The sequence below is a fragment of the Lithobates pipiens genome, unplaced genomic scaffold, assembly GCF_037356315.1.
Source record: "Lithobates pipiens isolate NorthernLeopardFrog02 unplaced genomic scaffold, aLitPip1_a1.2 Scaffold_1, whole genome shotgun sequence".
Classification (NCBI taxonomy): domain Eukaryota; kingdom Metazoa; phylum Chordata; class Amphibia; order Anura; family Ranidae; genus Lithobates; species Lithobates pipiens.
The window spans coordinates 236,307,209-236,324,302 of NW_027507685.1; the positions used below are offsets into that span (position 1 = coordinate 236,307,209).

Genomic DNA, 17,094 nt, shown 5'->3' on the forward strand with positions numbered 1-17,094 from the left:
CTACCCAATTTTCCCCCTTTTTATACTTAATGCAAATAGGGATGGAGACCTGTGTGCTGGACGGCCATGGTCTCATATAAAGTCCCACCTGTCTTTTTCTAATGTGATTCTTTTTGAGCCACTCCTTTGTTTCCTTGGTGGTATGTTTTGGGTCATTGTCATGCTGAAAGACCCATCCACTACAAATCTTCAGTGTTCTGGCTGTGGGAAGAAGGTTCTCATTCAAGATTTTACAATACAAGGCCTCGTCCATTGGCCCCTCAATGCGGCAAAGTCAGCCTGTACGTATAGCAGAGAAACAGTGGCAAATCATTGTGTTTCCACCTTAGTGCTTGATTGTAGGGATGGTGTTTTTAGGGTCATAGTCAGCATTTTTGTCTTCCTCCAAACACGGTAGGTCGAGTTAATGCCAAAGAACTGCACTTCGGTCCCTTGTGACCACAGCACTTTCTTCCAATCCTTCACTGAATCATTTAGATGTTCATTGGCTTGATACATGTTCCTTCTTGTGGATGGAGACTTGCTGTGTTTGGAGGAAGAAAAATGCTGACTATGACCCTAAGAACACCATCTCTACAGTCAAACACGGACGTGGAAACATGATGCTTTAGGGCTGTTTTTCTGCTAAAGGTACAGATTAGACATGTTCAGAGTAAAATATTTCATTTCGGAATTTCGTTTTCGTCCGAAAACTTAATTTATTTAGTTACTCCCGAAATTCGTTTTTATTTATTTCGTTTTTCGTTCAAAAATTGCATTCGTCCGAAAATCCACATGAATTACGGTCGAATCTGTCTTGGAAGGCTTATGGTGTCTGTCGAATGTATAAAGAAGATTCGACGGAGCTAACTATATAGCATACTTTAGAACTCTATTAAAGTCTATGGGACTCCAACGTTCAAAATCTAAAGTGCTAATTTTAAAGGCTAATTTGCAAGTTACTGTCCTAAAAGTGTTTGGGGACCCGGGTCCTGCCCCAGGGGACATGTATCAATGCAAAAAAAAGTTTTAAAAACGGCCGTTTTTTCGGGAGCAGTTATTTTAATAATGATTAAAGTGAAACAATAAAAGTGTAATATTCCTTTAAATTTCGTAGGGGGGGTTGTCTATAGTGTGCCTGTGAAGGGGCGCATGTTTCCCGTGCTTAGAACTGTCCCAGCACAAAGTGTCATTTATGCAGGAAAAAAAGTCCTTTAAAATCACTCGCAGCTATTATGAATTGTCGGCTCCATAATACAGAGAACACTCATTGAAAGTCATTGATAAAAAAATAAATAAATAAAAAAAAAAAAAAGCGTGGGGGTCCCCCAAATTAAATTACCAGGCCCTTCAGGTCTGGTATGGATATTAAGGGGAACCCTGCCTCAAATTTAAGAAAAAATTTGACGTGGGGTTCCCCCTAAATATCCATAACCAGACCCTTCAGGTCTGGTATGGATATTAAGGGGAACCCCGCGTCAAATTTAAAAAAAAATTGACGTGGGGTTCCCCCTAAAAATCCATACCAGACCCTTTATCCGAGCACGCAACCTGGCAGGCCGCAGGAAAAGAGGGGGAGACGAGAGAGCGCCCCCCCCTCCCTCCTGAACCGTACCAGGCCACATGCCCTCAACATTGGGAGGATGCTTTGGGGGTCCGTGACCCCTCAAAGCACCTTGTCCCCATGTTGATGAGGACAAGGGCCTCATCCCCACAACCCTGGCCGGTGGTTGTGGAGGTCTGCGGGCGGGGGGCTTATCAGAATCTGGAAGCCCCCTTTAACAAGGGGACCCCCAGATCCCGGCCCCCCCCCCTGTTTGAAATGGTAAGGGGGTACAAAAGTACCCCTACCATTTCACAAAGAAAGTGTAAAAAATGGTTAAATAAAACAAACACACTTTTGAAAAATTTCTTTATTAAAAATAAAAAAATTAAAAAAAGATTCCAGCGGCGGTAATCCACTCTTGCTATCCAGCGACGGACGGTCATCTCTCCAGCGATGTCTCATCTCATCCAGCGCAGCGAATACATCCTTCTTCTGTCTCCTCCACGGAGACACTGCAGGCATTCCGGCGGCTGACGTTTCTTATATACGGAGGGCGGGGCCACCCGTCACCTGACCCCGCCCCCCTCTGACGCAAGGGGAAACCCGGGGTTCCCCGTGACGTATGGGTGACCTCGCCCCCCTCTGATGTAACGGAAACCTGCCTGTGTTACATCAGAGGGGTGCGGGTCACCCATACGTCACAGGGAACCCCGGGTTTCCCCTTGCGTCAGAGGGGGGCGGGGTCAGGTGACGGGTGGCCCCGCCCTCCGTATATAAGAAACGTCAGCCGCCAGAATGCCTGCAGTGTCTCCGTGGAGGAGACAGAAGAAGGATGGATCGCTGCGCTGGATGATATTAGACATCGCTGGAGAGATGACCGTCCGTCGCTGGATAGCAAGAGTGGATTACCGCCGCTGGAATCTTTTTTTTATTTTTTTATTTTTAATAAAGAAATTTTTCAAAAGTGTGTTTGTTTTATTTAACCATTTTTTACACTTTCTTTGTGAAATGGTAGGGGTACTTTTGTACCCCCTTACCATTTCAAACAGGGGGGGGCCGGGATCTGGGGGTCCCCTTGTTAAAGGGGGCTTCCAGATTCTGATAAGCCCCCCGCCCGCAGACCTCCACAACCACCGGCCAGGGTTGTGGGAATGAGGCCCTTGTCCTCATCAACATGGGGACAAGGTGCTTTGAGGGGTCACAGACCCCCAAAGCATCCTCCCAATGTTGAGGGCATGTGGCCTGGTACGGTTCAGGAGGGAGAGGGGGCCGCTCTCTCGTCCCCCCCTCTTTTCCTGCGGCCTGCCAGGTTGCGTGCTCGGATAAAGGGTCTGGTATGGATTTTTAGGGGGAACCCCACGTCAATTTTTTTTTTAATTTGATGCGGGGTTCCCCTTAATATCCATACCAGACCTGAAGGGTCTGGTTATGGATATTTAGGGGGAACCCCACGTCAAATTTTTTCTTAAATTTGAGGCAGGGTTCCCCTTAATATCCATACCAGACCTGAAAGGCCTGGTAATTGAATTTGGGGGACCCCCACGCTTTTTTATTTATTTATTTTTTTATCAATGACTTTCAATGAGTGTTCTCTGTATTACGGAGCCGACAATTCATAATAACTGCGAGTGATTTTAAAGGACTTTTTTTCCTGCATAAATGACACTTTGTGCAGGGACAGTTCTAAGCACGGGAAACATGCGCCCCTTCACAGGCATACTATAGACAACCCCCCCCTACGAAATTTAAAGGAATATTACACTTTTATTGTTTCACTTTAATCATTATTAAAATCACTGCTCCCGAAAAAACGGCCGTTTTTAAAACTTTTTTTTGCATTGATACATGTCCCCTGGGGCAGGACCCGGGTCCCCAAACACTTTTTAGGACAGTAACTTGCAGAATCTTTTCTCTGTCAAATCTTTTTTCTCTGTCGAATATTTTCTCTAAATAATCTTGGACTAATAGAGGTAAGGTTAGGCACATTCGAACACAGGCTCTATAGACACAGATTGTTGTCAGAGTCATGTCGAATCTCCTATTCTATATCGAACTGTTGTAACAATGAAAACGAAAATAAAGCATTTATTTATGTCGGATCTTTCGTTTTTCGGATTTTGTGCTTTCGTTATCGTTTGTCAAAACGAAAACGAAAATAGCTGAAATTCGGACGAAAATGCATTCGGACGAAAACGAATGCACATGTCTAGTACAGATCGACTTTGCCACATTGAGGGAACAATGAATGGGGCTTTGTATTGTAAAATCTTGGATGAGAACCTTCTTCCCTCAGCCAGAACACTGAAGATGGGTCGTGGATGGGTCTTTCAGCATGACAATGACCCAAAACATACCACCAAGGCAACAAAGGAGTGGCTTAAAAAGAATCACATTAAGGTCATGCAGTGGCCTAGCCAGTCTCCAGACCTTAATCCTATAGAAAATTTATGGAGGAGCTGAAGCTTCGAGTTGCAAAGCAACAGCCAAGAAACCTTAAGAATTTGGAGAAGATCTGTAAAAAAATCCAAAATCCCTCCTGAGATGTGTGCAAACCTGGTAACCAACTACAAGAAATGTCTTACCTCTGTGCTTGCCAACAAGGGTTTTTCCATCATGTACTAAGTCATGTTTTGCTTGGGGAGCAAATACATATTTTACTCTCTGAACTGCAACTCAATTTATAACATTTGTATCATGTGTTTTTTCTGGATTTTTGGTCGATATTCTGTCTCTATCATTTAAAATACAAATAAAAAATGATAGACCCTTCATTTCATTGTAAGTGGGCAAACGTACAAAATCTGCAGGGGACCAAATAATTATTTTCCCCACTGTATGCTTGATGTGAAGATTGTAAGCACGTATGTCTGATTTTATAGTATTTCACAAATAATATTTCTATACATATTTTTGGCGTTTTTTTTTTTTTTGTGGATACCACAGAGTAATAATTTTTAATTGCGCTGCACTTTTTATATAATAGGCTTTTTGTCAATGTGGGAACGCATGACAGTGCATAGCAGTAATTAGTAGCTGTGCTCACTAAAGGGCACAGCAAGGACATAGGGGGTCGCAGGATGTAACCACAGTGTGCAGTAGGGAGCACGGGCATCCGACACTCCCGGAAGTGTTAAATGCTGAAGAGTCTGGTAGGAGCCGCAGCACTGAAATGAAGGAAAGGTTAGACACATGGGCCGCTGAAGAGGTGAGTGTTGCAAATCTTCCATTGCAGGGAACTTTAGCTTGATTTTTTTTTATACGATTGACAGGGTCAATATTATTCTCGTTTATAACTTGTAATAACATGGGGAAGACTATGGGGGTTATTTACAAAAGGCAAAACCACTTTGCACTACAAGTGCAAACTACATGTAAAAAGTGCACTTGAAATTGCACTGCAAGTGCACTTGGAAGTGCAGTCGCTGTACATTTGAGGGGTAGATCTGAAATGAAGGGAAGCTCTGCTGATTTTATCATCCAATCATATGCAAGCTAAAATGCTGTTTTTTATTTTCCTTGCATATCCCCCTCGGATCTACAGCGACTTTACTTCCAAGTGCACTTTCAGTGCAATTTCAAGTGCACTTTGCACTTTTAGTTTGCACTTGTAGTGCAAAGTGGATTTGCCTTTAGTAAATAACCCCCTTTATTTGCTTAGAAAATATGCAGCATTGTTCCAGCTTTGTTGTGCTGCACAGTGGTTGTGTCTTTCATGCCTCTTTATGCAAGTCTAGCAGTGAGATGGGACTGATATGCTGTAAAACAATATGCAGTCTATGTACCTTAGATTCTATCTTCACAGTCGTTGATCAGAGATTTTTTTATTTATTTGTGAAAATCAGATAACTGACGACCACCTGCCAATCAGTTGCAGATTTTTATCTCACAACCAACCGATATAGTGCCGTTTTCAGGCTCCTCATCTGTTCCTGAACCAGCAATTGACAAAACTTTACAAATTTTAGGGAGTTTTTGCAACTGGACAACCGAGCTGGCTTTCAAGGAAAAACCTGCACCTGTTTCCAAAGAGAACTTAGCTAGAGGTATGTAGTGTGCGGCTTAAAGGAGAAGCCCTTCCAAGCCCTTCCAAGCCCAAGACAACACACTCTGATTAGACACTTAAAGCAGAACTAAACCCTAGCAGTGATGGTGAACCTTGGCACCCCAGATGTTTTGGAACTACATTTCCCATGATGCTCATGCACTCTGCAGTGTAGCTGAGCATCATGGGAAATGTAGTTCCAAAACATCTGGGGTGCCAAGGTTCACCATCACTGCCCTATAGTCAAGGAAGCTGCCATCTTGGCCTCTGTTTAATCTGCAACTGTCATGGTGCTGCTCATATGATCAGTTGTGACACCAGTCATTGGATGGTTTAACAGCTGGGTTGAGAGCACAAGCAAATGTGACAGTTAGAAATCCCAGCTTTCTAGGAGTGGATCTGTTTTTTGAAACCATAAAATCGATGGGTTTATTTCCGCTTTAATATAAAACTAAACACAGGAGCAGGGGCGGACTGACAACTCATGGGGCCCCCGGGCAATGGGAGTTTATGGGGCCCCCAGGCAATCAGAGATTATGGGGCCACACAGTATACACAAACACACACACACAGTATACAATCACACAGGTTACACATACATGTACACACAGTATACACAGATATGTTTCTATTGGCTGAGAAGGTACTGGAGAGCTGGGGAAGCTATAATCTCTGGATTTTTAGACCAAAAGGATGTCGGTAAGGGACATTTCAGAGATAGATGTAAAAAAAAAACAGATTTTTACATACTGTCCTTGGTTTTACTGAGGCTGGCAACCCTGATGGGGCCCCCAGTGGCCCGGGGCCTTTGGGCAGTGCCCGAGTGGCTGAATGGTCAGCCCGCCCCTGCACAGGAGCAAAAAGGGCTCTGAATTTGGATTTTCAAGGATCACTGAAATTGTCACTGGGCACACTGGCTCTGGTTCAGCAGCACTCTACAAGTTCTGGACCCTCGTCTGGGGAAGAAGGAAAGGACCCAGAGCATAATCCAGACCCATGCAATCCCATGAGAGCACCAAGCAAATGTCCAACAGAATAAAGCCAACTCACTTTGGGGGAAAACCAAAGGCAAAACATTTTTTTTTAGTTTTGGATAGAGGGGAGTTGGATTAGGGTTAGAACACCTGTCAGTTTTTATTGCTGTCTGTGTGGTTGTATTGTCCGCTTGCTCTTTTTTTACCTACAGGTAAGCCTATAATGAAGCTTAACTGTAGGTAAAATGAATATCTCCTAAACCGTATGACCGCTGACGTCCGAGGCGCATGCGCAGTGATGGTCCGGCATATCCTGCCAGGACTTTTCGTAACGGAGGGTTCCCGTGCACTCAGCGCCTGAGTCGTGAACCTGGAAGAAATGCAGAGGGAACATGTCGGCTCCCTCAGAGGTGACCGGGTGGCCCTGTGAGAGCTTCGTTCTAAGCTAAGTATTTCATAATGAGCTAGTATGAGTAGTGCATACTAGCTCATTATGCCTTTGCCTTACAGGTTTTTGTTTTTTGGGCATACATCCGCTTTAAGGAAATGCACCCTCTTTATTTTTTCCTGTTTACCATTATCATTGAAAGTAAAAGAAAATCCCAAATTTTGGGTTGTTCCCAGAAAAGTAATTGAGGGGAAATCTTCCAATAGGGTCACTTGTTCAATCTCCAAGAGATTCCCTTAACCACTTCAGCCCCGGAAGGATTTACCCCTTTCCTGACCAGGCCATTTTTTTGTGATACAGCACTGCCTTACTTTAACTCACAATTGCGTTTGACGCTGTACCCAAATAAAATGTATGTCCCTTTTCCCCACAAATAGAGTTTTCTTTTGGTGGTATTTGATCACCACCTTCTTATTTTTTTTGCTATAAACAAAAAAGACAGACAATTTTGAAAAAAAAAAAAACAATATTTTTTACTTTCTGCTATAAAACATACCCAATAAAAAATTGAATCTCTTCATAAATTTAGGACAATATGTATTCTGCTACATGTTTTTGGTAAAAAAAAAAAACACTAAGCGTATATTGATTGGTTTGCGCAAAAAGTTATAGCGTCTGCAAAATAGAGGATAGATTTATGGCATTTTTATTATTTGATTTCTTTTTTACTAGTAATGGTGGTGATCAGTGATTTTTAGCGGGACTGTGGCTGCAGACAGATCGGATACCTAAGTGAAATTTTTGACACTTTTTTGGGGAATCGGTGACATTATTACAGTGATCAGTGCTAAAAATATGCACTGTTATTGTACTAATGACACTGGCAGGGAAGAGGTTAACATCAGGGGTGCAAAAAGGGTTAAATGTGTTCTCTCATTGTGTTTCTAACTGTATGGGGGATGGGCTGCCTGGGACAGCACACAGATCAGTCCCTGACAGAACGGAGATCTGCCTGTGTACACAGGCAGATCCACGTTCTGTCTCTGCAGGGAACGATCGCGGGCAGCTGGCAGACATTGAGTCCGCCGGACCCGCTGGTTGGCTCCCCCACTGGCCAATCGGCACACATGAGCACCCACACAACCTCATGCACAAACCAACGTACACCTACGGCGAGCCAACCTGCCACAGTATAACTGAGTCGGCTGGTCGGCAAGAGGTTAATTTGCAGGGATTTCCTCTCACTTCCTGTCTGGCTATGGGACAGGAAGTGAAGAGAAGTCTCTGCAATGGGACACAGATGGCGAAAGGGGTTATTACCCACCCTTGGGACAAAAATGGCAAAAATAAACCTTACTCCTTACTACTTAATCCTTACCCTAGGCTCAGTTCACACTGCCGTGACTTGGGATCCAAATTGTGAGAACTCAAGTCACATGACATGTGAAATCCCATGTTAGTCAGTTAGAACTGTATTAATTAGCACTACTGAAGTCACTCCGAGTTTAGAAAACTTTACCGCTTCAAGGGGACCTCTATGTGACTTGTGCCCATAGACTTTAATGGAAGTCGGATCCTCATTTATATTGATGTGATTTGGATCTGACATTACACGAAGATTACCCAGGCAGTGCATAGCATCTTCCTGTATGCTCTTATCTCCGCATACCTGCACAAGACAAAGTCGCTTCATAGTTGCATCAAAGTAGTACTCAAGTCGACTGACAAAGTAGCGCAACTTTCAGGTACCAGTAGTGTGAACCGAGCCTTGCTCTATCCAAAATGTAAAAAATTTGCCTGTAGTTCTACTTTAACCACTTCCCGACCGGCGCACGCCGATGTACGTCGGCAAAATGGCACGGGCAGTTTTAAATGCCACCCTGCCATCGCAAGCGTGCCGCCGCCGGCGTGCTTGCGTGCCAGTCGGGACCCCCGTGAGTCCGGTCGCGGGTCCTGCGGACTCGATCGCCGCGGGGATTCCCGCGATCTTCTCACAGGCCGGCTGAACGGGGAGATGCCATTGTAAACAGCATCTCCCCGTTCTGCCTAGCAACAAGTGATGCTGATCTCTGCTCCATGTGATTGGAGCAGAAATCAGTGTTCACTAAAACAAAGCCCAGCCCCCCCCCCAGTTAGTAACACACCCCTAGGAACACTTAACCCCTACTCTCCCACCCACTGGTTAACCCTTTCACTGCCAGTGTCATTTACACAGGAATCACTGTGTAATTGTATAGCACTGATTGCTGTATAAATGACAATGGTCCCAAAAATGTCCGATGTGTCCGCCATAATGTCGTAGTCACAATAAAAATTGCTGATCGCCGCCATTACTAGTAAAAAAAAAATATTAATAAAAATGCCATAAAACTATCCCCTATTTTGTAAACGCTATAACTTTTGCGCAAACCAATCAATAATCGCTTATTGCGATTTTTTTTACCAAAAATATCTATAAGAATACGTATCAGCCTAAACTGAGGGAAAAAAATGTTTTTTTATATATTTTTGGGGGATATTTATTATTTATTACAAAAAGTAAAAAATAATGTGTTTTTTTCAAAATTGTCGCTCTATTTTTGTTTATAGAGCAAAAAATAAAAACCGCAGAGATGATCAAATACCACCAAAAGAAATCTCTATTTGTGGGGAAAAAAAGGACGTCAATTTTGTTTGGGAGCCACGTCGCACGACCGTGCAATTGTCAGTTAAAGCGACGCAGTGCCGAATCGCAAAAAGTGGTCTGGTTTTAAGCCAGCAAAATGGTCCGGGGCTGAAAGTGGTTAAGAAAACTGCACTGTGATTTACTACTTGGAAAGATAGGGCTGGTTATGCCAGTGTGAGTGAATGCAGCAAAGGAGCTCCTTTGGTGAAGGGGGAGTATGTTTGACACACGAAACACATTGGCTCTATTTTGCTATAAATCAGTTTTAGCATTTAATTACCTTAGACTCTTGGACATTTGTTTTGCGCTCCCATTGGATTGTATGTGTCTTAAAGTAAACCTGCCCATTTTAGCGGACCATTCATTGGCTTTTTATAACTAAGGCAGGCCATACATTGGGTTGAATTTCGAAAGAATTTCCTTTCGAAAATCTTATCTAAGAATTTCCGTTCGTATTTCGCACCATTAGTGGGCTGCAGTCGATTTTCGTTCTGCCATCGAATTTGAGTAATCGGACCTGTTGGAAATTTTTTGAAAAACAAATGATTTTCTAATCAATGGGAGAATCGTGCAAAAAATGTAATCGAAAAAAAGAAATGAGCATGTGCAAGAAAAGAAAATTCCCGGAAAGAAAAGGAGATTCCCAGCCACGAAAACTCTTTTCTGTAGCAACATGAGGTGAAATTGAAGGGCTTGGTTGGTCGAATTTCAAAATCAATGGAGGCACCATTGGATTACAAAACGCACACATTTTCTGATTTTCAAAAGAAAATTCCTTCGAAATTCAGCCAGCCTTATGCAGGCCATACATGGTCGAATTTCGAACTAATTTTCTTTTCAAAATCAGAAAATTTGTTTTTTTTGTGATCCGATGATGCCACCATTGATTTTCGAAATTCGGCCGACCAAGCCTTCAATTTCACCTCATGTTGCTACAGAAAAGAATTTTCTTGGCCAGGAATATTCTTTTCTCTCCGTAAATTTTCTTTTTTCTCCGTAAATTTTCTTTTATCTCCGTAAATTTTCTTTTCTTATTACATTTCTCGCACGATTCTCCCATCATTGATTCGAAAATCTTTCATTTTTCAAAAAAATTTCCAACATGTCCGATTCCTCAAATTTTATTTCCGCACGAAAATCGGCTGTTGCTGCAGCCCACTAATGGTACGAAATTCATACGAAAATTCTTAGATACGATTTTCGAAAGAAAATTCTTTCGAAATTCGAACTGTGTATGGCCGGCATTAGTTTGTGATTTGTTGGTTCAGCATCAGGAGACAACTGACAGTTGGATTATGGTGATGGTCAGCTGAGAATCTGCACCTGACTCAAGTAATGACTGGACTCAAAGGAAGAGATATCATATTGTTGAGTAGCAATGCTAGTTGATGCATCTCTTCTGCATCTGATATTTTTCTTCATGTAGTTTTACAGTTTATGGCAATACAAATCAAATAATACCATGGAAATTAATAACTGATGAGCAGATCATAGGCAAAATAGAAATGTATGAGTCCATAGTGATGAACGCCTGAACAATTTTACATTTGACAATTCCAGAACAGACAGACAGTACCTCCTACACACACAGTAAGCCCTTGTACACACGGTCGGAGATTCCGATAGAATGTGTCCGATCGGAGCGTTTTGTCGGATATTCCGACTGTGTGTGGTATGCATCGGACTGTTTCCGTCGCAATATCCGTCGGACCAAATTTTCCAACTTGCCGGAAATATTTTCCGACAAAATGCTCCGATCGGACATACTCCGATCATGTGTAGAGGATTCCGATCGGACAAAGTGCCACGCATGCTCAGATCAAATTCCTACATCAAAGCTATTGGCTACTAGCCTGAACGTAGTCCCATCGTAACGAAATTACGTCATCACGTTCTGAAAGATCGGATTTTCTGACAACTTTGTCCGACCGTGTGTATGCAACAGTTTCGGACAAGATCCGTCGGACAAAATCCGATGGATTTGGTTGTCGGAATCTCCGACCGTGTGTACAAGGGCTTAGGGGTTGCAGGAGAGTGGCGACCACTTTATGGATGACTAACTAACATTGTGTGCATCAAACTATATTGAAATGTCACTGTCCCCAGGTTCAGCAGTAAGGAAGAGCACATGTCCTTCATGAACGAGTTCCTGGAGACGGAGTTGGCCAATATGCAGAATTTTCTTTATGAGATCTCCAACTTGGACGCGCTTACCAACAGCAGCAACTTCGAGGGCTACATCGACTTAGGGCGAGAGCTGAGTACTCTGCACGCCCTGCTTTGGGAGGTCATCCCCCAGCTCAGTAAGGTCAGTGGAAACCCACATGCAACTTTCATAACCTATATACTGTATACACACAAGTCTTTGCCACGCTAATAATTAATGATTGGGAAAACAATGAAAAGATGAACCAAATAAACTACTATGATAAGTCCAAAATTTAAGTCCAATATGGTGAAAAGAGTCTGATGTGTAGAGATCAAATTAGAAAGAGTATCAAAGTCCCAATTTCATCCAGGGGGGGATGCACATATTGTAAAATTGTATAGCAATTTATTTAGTAAAAAAAAGCTAGCCACTCACAAGATTAATAACATGAACAAATGCTTAGATAAAACAATACCAGTCCCGGAACAGATCTGACAGTATCCTGGTTTTAGTGGGTGTGAGGGGATGTCACGAGTGTAAGCTCCTCCCTACTCGTTTCGTCACAATTGACGTCATCAGGTGCATGGCCACACAAAAGATAGCCTAGATGGTGTCAATTGTGATGAAACGCATAGGGAAGAGCTTACACTTGTGACATCACCACGCATTCCATCACACATCAGACTCTTTTCACCGTATTGGACTTATTTTGGAATTTTTGAAAAAAAAATTTGGTCACCTTTTCATTGTTTTCACAATTATTAATTATTATAAGTATTCTGATTGTTTTTTTGCCAGCTGCTCCTTGCCGGATCTGACAGCGCGATATCTGTTTGCATTCAATACATACATAGCCTACCTATGGGGGGGGGGGGGGGGGGATCATAGTATTACAGTGTCCAGTGCCTTGTTTTGCCGGAAATTGGTTTTCACTTTATATCTTGCCATTTTCTTCCCATATCATAATCTATCCCAAAACGACTGCCCATCCTCAGGGCTTCTGTTAGAAGTTATGGGAACTCGTACAGCCTAGCTGATAGGAGCAATGAACCAAGCCTAACAGGCGGCTCCACCCGCATGAACAAACCACTCATTCATGCAACCAGAATACCTGCGAGAATGAGCCTTTGTGATTTGATTTTTGTTTTTACAATCTTAGTCTATTATTTTTTTTAACAGCCCTGTGGAGGTTATTGAAATATCAGGTGTCTAAACAGACGCTCAATGTCTCTGTTTTGAGACAGAGAAAGAAATTGAGGACCCTGATTCCTCAGCCTTTAGCTGCAGAGTGAATGAAAATGAAGCACATTGTATAGAGGCACCCTGGTCATTCACAAACTGAATGCAGGGAGGGTCACAGGGGGATTGGTTCCAGTAATTGTGCCCACTCCTGCTGCTCTGGCCCCCCCTGTTGAACTTTTGGGTCCTGCGCCGCCATACAGGAGGACATGCGTTACCCCCTTATCAGTGGTCCTGCCCCTCCTGACATATCTGCCATCAGCAGTCTCTCACTCAGGTCCCACTGATGACCAACCCTTTGCCAGCTGCAATCTCTTCCCCTGCTGCTCCTCTACCTTCCCACTGCCAGTCTTTCCTTGGTGCCAGTCCCACTAATCTTGCCCTCCAGTCCATTCTTCCTGTGATTTGCCAATTAGAAATGGAGCTGGTTTAAAGTGAATCAATCACCAAGCATAGAGCTTTGTGGGCAAGCACCATTGCACAACTGAAGCACCATGATTCCAGTTAATGCCCAGCTTAGTGCTGAAATGTAATGTTAAATTGACTACAAAAACAGCTGCTTTGTACAAACTCCTCCCCTGTACTGAAATTTCTGAAGCATGTCGAACATCATCTATTCCAGCCCTTTCCTCTGTAGCCCTTTTGTCCCTACCCCATCGCTTTCATTCACTGAATTTTAGTCTTGTTAACCACGGAGGCTCAGTATCACATGTGGGTGTTACCTAGGGTGGTCTACATCCAAATACACCCTACCTAGGAAAGCCCATTCCTCCACAGTGGACATCCACTTATATAGGAATTTTGATATTTGCCTAACTCCTCTGAGGAGCCAGTTTACTGCTTGCCATTGGCGGCCGGCGATAATTTTTTTGAGTTGGGGTGGCAAACAGTAACACCCCCCCCCGGATGGTGGGGTCTGGAGCACTTACCCAATCTATGGTGGGCAGCGCTTCTCCCGGGCTTCACCGGCAGCTTTCCCTGCTCTCCACGAGCAATGCAGTGGCTTCAGTTTCCTCACTCCTCCTCAGCGAACGATTGCGACTCTTCTTCGGCCAATCAGAAAATACGTCTCAGACCCGCTTCTGATTGGCCCGGATAGAAGATCGGTGTTTCAATAGCTAATATTCATTCGCTGTTGAAACTATTTCAGCTTAACTGCTTTGTTATGTTTCTGGCTCTAATCAGGTGCTTCAAAAAATCACCCTCATCACTGTAATTCATGCGTCCGGCATCCTGAAAGGGGCCAGACGCATGAATAGGGGGTGGTGGCCATGGATAGAGGGGGCGGTGCCCCTAATGGACGGGCCGCCACTGCTGCTTGCATCAGTGCAGAGGGCTATTGAGGAGAACTGAGGCCGGGTGCTGTGATGTTTTTAGAAAGCTCTGTACAGCACCCTGCAGGCTCTTTCAAAAACCAATACTGAGTTTACTACCGCTTTAAAGTTTAACTCTGAATAATAAGCTGTAGTATCCAGGAAGAAAACAATACCCTGGCACCTGACTCTGTATCTGTCTAGAGAAGTAGATTTAAATTTATTTATAGAATCGGTTGGTGGTATAATGCAGATTCTTCATCACTGCTAAAAAAAGGCAAGTCCTGGCAAACCTAATGCTGCAAATATTTCATTGTGTGTTTGAAGGGTAGCATGAAAGGCACTAATGAAATGTTCCCTGCACGCTGCTGTGTAATATCTTGACACTAACCCTGTGATGCCCCACTGCACTGGGCTTTTTTTCCATGGGGCTGCATATATGTGTATATCCATTTGCCCTTTGTGTGGTGCGCTCCCAGCACAGAGACCGGGGTCTCACCGAGAGCACCGGGCCCCATACTAACGATCAGGACCCAGAACTCCTGATACCAGAGGTCCCCTTGATCACTTTGATAGCCTCTGATTGGCATAGCATACTAGTTCATTATGAAATACTCACCTTCGGTCGAAGCCCCCGCAGCAGTCCTGGCACACTGCTCTGCTCGGTGACATGTCTCCCAGAGTTATTTCTGGGTATCGTGGGCTCCGGCGCTGTGATTGGCCGGAGCCACGATGATATTACTCTCTGCGCATGCACGCGGGAGCTGCCGGTAACGGCATGAACGAGCCGATGCTTCAGTGCACATGTGCCAATGACGTCAGCACATGCTGATACAGGGGATTTCTACAACCCCTTTAATTCCTCATTCATTGGTTCCTGTAACTGTTCCTTTAGTTGGCTTTCTTCCACCGGCCAATAGGAACACAGGGGAGGAACAGAATAGCCTGTGTGTGTGTGAGAGGAGAGGGAGGGGGGTGAAAAGCCCATTCAGGAACTGACAGGCAGTTTTCTCCCTCTTTCAGGCTGGAAAGCCTATGTACATGCAGTCAGTGCAAAGAACTACCGCTCTAAGGTAATGACTTCTCCCAAAACAGCTGTCTCCACAATCCCACAGGGTGCTGGCTCTGTTTGCAACAGGAACTGAAGTAGAAAAGATGTAGCTGGATAGCCGCACTCTGAATTATTCAACTTTAAAGTTGAATAATTCGGAGTGCGGCTATCCAGCTACATCTTTTCTACATGCAGTCAGTGAAGAGAAAAGGAAGGAGGAGGAAGAAACTCCCCACAGCTGCAGACACACCAAACTTTTCCCTGTCAGCCCCGTGTTAATGCAAGTCTTTGGCTGCAATACCTGCTACATCTCTGAGACGGGAATTGATGGCAAATCCACCCCACGGGACACAGAAAGCAAAAAAAAATAATTACCTACCAGGAGTCTTTAACCTTCCCTACTCCATCTAAAACTAAATGAAAAGGTTTTGGCTTTTGTATGAAGTATAACACAAAAGTGGAATGGAGAAAGTGATGTTTCCATTTACATCAACTGGCATCTGTTTTATTTTCACATCTTATTTCTGATACAGGATGCTCTTATAAAGCTGGGGCCCCTCCCTCGCCTTCTCAACGACATCAGCCTAGCGCTCAGGAACCCCCACATCCAGCGACAACCAAGTCATCAAGAACGGCTACCACCTCCCAAACCCGTTGTATTAAGGGGACCGTCTGCGGAGCTTCAGGGCTACCTGGCACGAGACCTCAACAGGTATGCACATACGTGCGTGTTTGCAATTTGAAGATGAAGTTCATCTGGGCTTTAAGACAGATCTAAACCCATCAATTTAACAGGTTCAAAAAACAGTTACATTCCTGGTACATGCCGGGAATGTAACTGTCACATTGGTTGAGCTCTCGAACAAACTGTCAAACCATCCAATGGCTGATGTCATAACTGATCACATGTGCAGCATCATGGATCAAGAGGCTAAGATGGCAGCTTCCTTGGCTACTAAAAGATAGGAGGGTTTAGTTCCACTTTAATGCATAATAATCCACACAACATGTGTGCATACAAAATAATATCAACTATATGCACAGGTACTTTGCAAAACATAACAAAGCAGTTAAGATGAAATAGCTGTTTAATAAGCTCTGGATCAGGCAGTCAAACTGAGGTAGCGTTGCTGTAAACGCTGGACTTGTATAGGACTTTTTTTCTCAGGGATTAGGTGCAGGCACTCCCTCCTTTTGAGTCAACCCTTGTCTCCACCTCCTACCACCATTCCTTGGTTCCACCCTCTACCCACCTCTGAGCACCATTCCTTGGTTCCACCCTCTACCCACCTCTGAGCACCATTCCTTGGTTCCACCCTCTACCCACCTCCAAGCTCTGTTCCTTCGTCCCACCCTCTACCCACCACCCAGTACCACCCCTTTTAGAGAATACATAATTGCGTATCATTTTGTGGTGCTAAGTAATTTGTATTGAATTTGTTAATCATAACAGGAAAAGCAGTAAAATTGATCTACCACAATACCCCCCTGCAATAATAGATCCACCCCAACAACAATAGATCCACCCCAGCAACAATCAGCCTCCCCAAGAGGATTTGCCTGCCAGCAACAATAGACCCCCATCCCCACCAACAAATTAATAACTAAGCAACAATAGATCCAACCCAGCAACAACAGATCCACCCTAGCATCAAAATACCCACCCCAGCAACAAACTACCCATCCCAGTAAAAATGCCCCCCCCCCCCGGGAGGATTGGTCCCCCAGCAACAGTAGATCCCTGAGCG

The 17,094-nt window shown here is 44.0% G+C and overlaps 1 protein-coding gene across 15 annotated transcripts in view; it reads left to right on the forward strand.

Annotated features, from left to right (window-relative positions):
• The window catches only part of SYNGAP1 (synaptic Ras GTPase activating protein 1), a 562,775-nt gene that overhangs the window by 435,096 nt on the left and 110,585 nt on the right, over positions 1–17,094 (forward strand). For all 15 annotated transcript variants that reach the window (XM_077484719.1, XM_077484711.1, XM_077484717.1 and 12 more), the window contains 2 exons: positions 11,701–11,902; positions 15,880–16,058. In XM_077484719.1, the coding sequence (XP_077340845.1) occupies positions 11,701–11,902; positions 15,880–16,058 (381 nt within the window). The remainder of the gene's footprint in view (positions 1–11,700; positions 11,903–15,879; positions 16,059–17,094) is intronic.